Source organism: Notothenia coriiceps, unplaced genomic scaffold, assembly GCF_000735185.1.
Source record: "Notothenia coriiceps isolate Sejong01 unplaced genomic scaffold, NC01 NC01_scaffold00006038, whole genome shotgun sequence".
NCBI classification, from domain to species: domain Eukaryota; kingdom Metazoa; phylum Chordata; class Actinopteri; order Perciformes; family Nototheniidae; genus Notothenia; species Notothenia coriiceps.
This window is the reverse complement of record NW_011338739.1, coordinates 1-7,174: the sequence shown is the minus strand read 5'-3', so window position 1 is coordinate 7,174 and position 7,174 is coordinate 1. Positions and strand designations below refer to the sequence as shown.

General features: G+C 38.2%; 1 protein-coding gene across 1 annotated transcript; it reads right to left on the bottom strand.

Annotated features, from left to right (window-relative positions):
- Window positions 1-1,759: 1,759 nt before the first annotated feature.
- On the bottom strand, window positions 1,760-6,612 carry LOC104943398 (RING finger protein 17-like; the record flags this gene model as incomplete). The annotated part of the gene is made up of 7 exons (XM_010768781.1): window positions 6,515-6,612; window positions 3,964-4,076; window positions 2,671-2,765; window positions 2,490-2,565; window positions 2,291-2,380; window positions 2,084-2,187; window positions 1,760-1,928 (listed from the first exon to the last, which is right to left on the bottom strand). Coding segments are annotated over exons 1-7 (717 nt in total), but the record flags the coding sequence as incomplete, so codon positions are not given.
- Window positions 6,613-7,174: the final 562 nt, after the last annotated feature.

The window sequence follows — 7,174 nt, the reverse complement described above, 5'->3', positions numbered from 1 at the left end:
ATCCTTAACCCTATGCAATCTGGATTCAGATCAAAGCACAGTACTGTGACTGCCAGTCTGAAAGTCTTAGACGATATTAAGGCTGCTTTGGATCAGAAATCTGTTTGTGTTGTTTATTGACCTAGCCAAAGCATTTGACTCTGTAGATCACCACATTCTGTCTAATGTTATGTTGGTGTCTCGTTTCGGTCATAATGCCATTTGCTGGTTTCAGAGTTATCTAACCGACCGTACTTAATGCGTCAGGCTGGGTAGCACTACCTCTGACCCAGTCCCCTTGGAGAAGGGAGCTCCACAGGGCTCTATTTTGGGGCCCTTACTCTTTTTATTATATGTCAATAATATTTGTAATCAGATGCAATTTTCTACCTATCATATGCTGATTACTATTGTATACTCATGTGCTCCTTCTCTGGATATGGCCTATTTAAAATCAGATGTCATCACGCTGCAGCATGCACTTCTTGATTCTAAACTGCTTTTGAACAGTAAGAAAACCAAAGCAATGCTTTTTGCTCCCAAGTCAGCGTCCTCTTGCCTCTCCATTGACACCCTTAAAGGAGTCTCTGTTGAGTTTGTCGATACTACTGTTAATTTCGTCAGCTATTTTTTTATTTAGTTTTAGTCTTAGTCCTGTGTTAAATTTCCTTTTTAGTTTTAGTCATATTTAGTCACCTTCATTCTGTTTTTATTTAGTCAAGTTTCAGTCGACTAAAAGTCTGAGCATTTTAGTCTTATTCTAGTCGAAGAAAACTAATTATTTTAGTCTACTTTTTGTCAATTTAGTCATCAGATTATATAGCACATTTCAGTCAAACTAGTCTAGCTAAAACCAATAATTTGTCATTTTAGTCAAACTTGTTTCACAATAACATTATATCTTGTCCTTATTTGATGAAAACACAGGTTGATTAAGAAAGCAGCTCTGCAGAGTATCGGGTCTGGTTTGTGGTGTTTTTACCGGCTGTGTTATGGCCACATATGGCCTTCTGATGAAACAATGCATTCGCTTTTTTTCTCCGCCTCATTGTAGTGAAAATGGGCCCAAAAATCACACCTTTTCTTTCTCCCAAGCAGTGGTGGCTTTAGACTTTTTCGTTGTCAGTCATTTTGACAGACAGGATTGTAACATTTCCGTCATAATCCATTATTACCCGTCGAGTGCACAATTTATCACTCACTCGCGCTGACGGGGGGGTATTCTGTTAACGCGACCACTGCTCCCAAGCCCTGTTGTTGCCATTTTATTTTCTGTTAAATAAGGTTAGTTAGACCATGAGTTAGACCCGAGTCTTCCTGAAAGTGATATTGTGCCGCTGCCCGGTGTAATTCAAATGTACTGCCGCGCGCAGCACAGACACACAGCTGCTGCCCAGCCGCAGCACCGGAAATGGAACTGCTGGGAGAAAAACTGACTATCAGAGGTGTAACGTAATCTTTGATAATATTTCGTCTACTCATTTTTCGTCAACGAAAGTAAAGAGAGATTTTGGCATAGTTTTTATTTAGTAAACTACATTTTCGTCTCGTCACTTTTCGTCAACGATATTGCATGATGATTTCGTTACAGTTATTGTTTACTGCCGTCGGTGCCGTCTCGTCATCGTCTCGGTCATGGAAAAAAAGGTCGTTGACGAACATATTTCGTCATAGTTTTAGTCAACAAAATTAACACTAGGCTGCATTAGACTCAACATGCATTTACAGTAGTCCGTTAGCATCTGACCTTACATTGTATGCTTAATTGACATGTTCATACCTTATCCAGGGTGCAGTACTGCTCCAGAAAGGGGACACGGCGTACTTCTCTGGCCATTTGCATGGCAATCCCCAGGGCCTTCATCTTCTCCTGGACGCGGCACATTTCTGCTCTACCGGTGGAGAATTGAGTGTTTAATGTAGTCAGCTGACTCATCTGCTCATCCTTCCTGTTGACAGAGAGATCACATGCTTCTGTTATCCTTAGAACAAGTCTGATAGGTACGATTAACAAGATAAAATAAACAATCTGAAGAGACAAAAAAGTGTATGTTTACAGATCTCATATGAATTGTTTCCGGAAGAAAACAGATAACATCCATACCACTTCTCAATAGCTTGTGAAGCCTTGTCTGCAGCTTGCATGATCTCAAACTCCAGCCGAGCTCTTTCCCTCTTCACCTGATCTGCCAGACCAGTCTTAAGAGTCTGCAGAGATGAAAGAAGAATATAGTTTTTGTTAATTACTTATTCGGTTCAAATATCAATAAATATGTCTAAAATCAAGCCCTACATTGTGTGTGAAGTTTACCTCATTGATTTTGTCAAGAGCAGCATGATTTTTTGCAGCCTGGACCAACGCCTCATCCACCGCCATTCTCATCTTCTCAATATCAGTTGACTGAATAAAGCACACAAACAGGGAGTTATTTTAATATTTTTTGATTTCATTTCCACCTAGAAACTTCTTGGGTTCACACCATAGACTGTAAAGGTTCACATCAACCTACCTGCTCAACATCCTTGGCATTGGCGTTAATGCCCTTCAATGGTGATGATTTGTCCTTTTTGCGATAACTTGATCTGCTGCAGCTCAGGAGAATAAGACACCAAAACAGTTAGGTTAGTAGCTACTATCTTAAAAAATTATAATAATACAGGTAATTTTAAAAATGTATAACAGCATTTTACCTTTTCCGATTAATTTTAGAGGTGTAGATGAGGCCAATGATTCCGCTATCTTCCTGCAGGCCAAACACCCCACCTTCAGGAAGGGTGGAGTCCACCTGCAGAAAGTGAACTTTATGTATTTATTGACATCTCATACCACCTTTGCATCCTTGAACTGATGCTTCAGTATCCTTATGACCGTACCACAGCCTTGAGTTGTACAGTACCACCTCCTGTTTTACACAAACATTTCGGTTCGGTACGTACCTCGGTTTTTAGGTCACGGTTCGGTACGTTTTCGGTAAAGCAGCAAAAATGATCGCAAAACATAAAATATTTTTGGGGGGTTTTTAATTATTAAATTGTGAATAATGTATTCACTCAAATAAATACAAAATATAATCAAATAAACATTAAGGTGCAGCATTTCGATGAACTGAAATAATCTGTATTTGAACTTTACTGTACTATTACTCACTAAACATAAAATATTTATTTTGGGTTTTTAATTATTAGTAAACTGTGAATATTCACTCAAATAAATACAAAATATAATAAAATAAACATTAACGGGCAGCATTTTCGACGAACTGAAATAATCTGTACTTGAACTGTACTAGTACTCACCTAAGCAGCCAGCTTGACATTAGAACTTGCTTGTCATTGTATTTTCATGTTTTTTTAACACGTGTACGAAGGGCCCATACTGAATATTCGGTACGAATACGTATACCGTTACACCCCTACTTACATTGTGAATAAAAGTAACCAACGGGCCATGATTATTTATAGAGGGAATATGTGACATTTATTTGCTTCTTCGGCTTGTCAATTTTCTTTAATATATACCAAACCTCATTTTACAATGCTACACTTATTTTATGATATAATTACTGCTGCTAAACTTGTCCACCTGAATGTGTGCTTCTGTAAGTTGTAATATATATATATTGTTTTTTTTAAAATGCTATTTTGTTTCTATTTCAGAAATATTTTGGACTGTTTATTTCTTGTGTCTTAATTACTCTTATGTACATTGCCTTGTTTTTTATGCTGCTGCAATGAAAATTCCCAAGTTGGATCAATAAAGTACCGATCTATCTATACTTTGCTGTAACAATGTACATTTTCCATTTTAGGGACGAATAAAGGAATTCTGATTAAGTGCTAGACTCACAAAACAAATGATTTACTATCAATTTGGTAGAGTTACAATAGCTACATTTTAAGGATGCAGGCAAAAATAGAAAATAAAGATTTTTCTGACTTTTGTTCAATTATGAGATGATTTGGTCCCTACTTGAGTCACTTTACCTTACACTCGGGACATGTGATGAAATCGTCATTTTCAATGGACAGCAGGCAGGATGTGCAGTAGATGTGGGAACATAAAAGCGCACGAGGGAGGTTGCCTTCAACTTCGTCCTCTGAAAAAGAGGAAAACACACAAAGATAAGCAGGAATAATGCAACTGCAGTGTAAACTATTTATGCAAAATGCAATGCATTTTTATAAAGGTGATATTACTAATGTGTGTTTATTGAATTGGCCCCTAGCCCCATCATTTTGCAAAAAAAGGGAGAGACAGCAAGCGCATTTCGTGGCATCTGCAGGCAGTGGCAAGTATTTCCGGCATATGCCACAGATGCCACAACTTGCCGAGGCATCTGCCGCTGCTCAACGGGAGTTGCCACAAGATGTGTGTGCTATTTAAACCCGTATTTATCGTGTAAAATGTCGCTGTTTAGGCATGACTTTATCGAGCTGATCTGTACACAGGACTGATGATCTGTACACAGGGTTGGGTTGTAACGGAATACATGTAACGGCGTTACGTAATCAGAATACAAAAATCAAATAGCCTTCTGTATTCAGCTCGCGTTACATTTGAAAAACAACTAATCTGATTACAGTTACTTTCGTAAACCTAAAGTGAATACATTTTGGAATACTTATTGGAATTATTGTTGGAAAAGTTTCCTCACAAAATGTAATATTCATTACTGGCAGAACTGTGGGCACACTGCACAGCGCTGTGAGGCCCCGCCCCCGCACGCAGATGAGAGAGAGATCTCTTTTTAAATATATTGAAAGTTAGAAACGGAGATGGTTCGATAAAACGTGCAAGATAACGTTTATGTAGCATTTCTTTATTGTCGAAATGATGACATTTCATAACGGGATAAAATCAGAGTGAATGGCCTGCTGCTGCAGAAGGCATGGGGCAAATATAACTGTCCTTTGCCTAATTTAAAGTAAACCTTAGCATCTCACTAGCAGTGGCAACTGCAATCAGTTACAGCTACCCTAAGTCTGTAGCCAAGTCTAATAACACCAGTGTACACGTTGCTGTGTCAATACAGATATTTATTTGTATTATTTGTCTTTACTAGTCATAATACACCTGGTTTATTGTAGCAAGCAGTGGAAACTCCCCTCAAGAAGCGACAATTGCCAAGGGCGTTGCAACCCTCACTCGCCAATATTTCATCATAAATATAGCACGTTTGTTTATTTTAGCAAACCATGCTCCAAGTAAAATTGAATAGAAATGATAATATATAATCTTTTTGAAAAATAGAGATCGCACATCAGTCCTGTGTACAGATCAGTTCGATAAAGTCAGGCCTAAGCAGCGACATTTTACACGATAAATACGGGTTTAAATAGCAGCATTTGCCACGGAAGGCGAGTGGCAGCTACCGTAAAACTTCTCTTAACTCTGGCATCGTGTGGCAACTCCCGTTGAGCAGCGGCAGGTGCCTCGGCAAATTGTGGCATCTGTGGCATTTGCCGGAAGTACTTGCCACAGATGCCACGGAGTAGTAGCATCTGCCGGAAGTACTTGCCACAGATGCCACGGAGTAGTGGCCTCTGTGGCAGATGCCGGAAGTACTTGCCACTGCCTGCAGATGCCACGAAACGAGCCAGGCCCTACTGAAAAAATTTCCCCCAGGCAAAGCAATTTTGAATATTCCTTACATTAAACCAAAAACTTAAGAGCAACTTTTTCCAACTTATTCTGCTTGTAAATAATAATGGGGAATATTTTACTTGGAGTTCAAAGGGCAGGTTTCGAGTCACACTGGATATTTAGGTTGTTTCCTACAAAAAATGTATCCGTTGCGTTGCTATTGCTAACCATGTAAGCTATTGAGTTTCGGCCATGTGTTGAGGCTCTCATATAAGCATGCTTTGCAGAAGTGACAAAATCTTCAATCGACGATTTTATATGATACGTTACATTTAACACGCTTCAAATACAGATAAATATACTCGTTATGAGACTTTCGAGCACCTGCAATTTGCACAATTGGCATTAGTTGCATTAATTAGCATACATTATGCAGACAAGAGCTACAAAATGCCGTGGCCGATTCGGACAACTTTGGTGTTTTTATAAATGTATATTGAGGATGCGTAATCAATTTCTGACATTTGCAGGATTAAAAAAAGTCAAGTTTTAACCAGAAAGTGGCCTTATTTGTACTTTTTTTATTCGATTTTAAAGTTGATTGAAGTTGGTTTTAACGTTACGTTATAAGGGACTCAAAAGCTGCCATTTTGTATCCTTAAAATGTCGGAAATTGATTCAACACCCTTAATATTCCTCATAAATCACACCAGAACTGTCCAATTCGGCCATGCCATTTTTTAGCTAATGTCACATATGCGTAATAGTGCTAAAATATCAAACTTTTCAACATTTCCAAAAACTATTAGCTAGCTGCTACTGTCTTGCTAGCTAGCTAGTACTAGCTTCCTAGCTAGCAGACGAATTGAGGTATTTCAACTAGCTTAAATTATCGTAAAACATGATTTATGCGAGCTCTACACTAAGAGAAAAGGACTGTAAACTTCCTACCTGGAAGAGTAAAGGCTTCTCCACATAGCGTGCACATCTCAGCGCTGGGGTTATCGCCTTTTCCCATCATTTTTTATTTCAAGTGTAGAGGGGCTTTCTCCGTGGATGGTTTTTCTCTCGTCTGAAAAACCAGAGAAGTGCGGTCGTCGTTGTAACCTGCCCACGTGGTTCAGGTGCGTTCAATGTCCCACCTTGAATAATGGAGAATAATTTGTTTTATAAAAAAACAGCAGTGTACATTATGCTTGTCCAGCCTATCAAACTCACAAAATGTAAACATTGAATACAATACACTTTAGAATTCACATTAATTAATCTATTGAAATGCCATACTAGTCATTCCTAGCATTCGGTGCCATTTAGGTCCCCACCACATTATATCATATATTTTGTATTTAAAAGGTCTAATGCTTATTTTTTAAAAGCTTGGCTTTAAATGTTTATATCCTCTACCATAAAACAACAATGTTATTTAGGATATTAAAAATTCTAAATAATTACTCTGATTTTAGCACAAGTAGGCCAAATTGCTGTGTCCCCAATCATGTTTGCTCAACTTCTGTAACAGATATACAAAAATAAATCAAAGAAATACAAACAAATTCTACATTTTTGTGAGTGTTGTATGACCCTTTTGCTAATATTCCTCACCAAATTGAA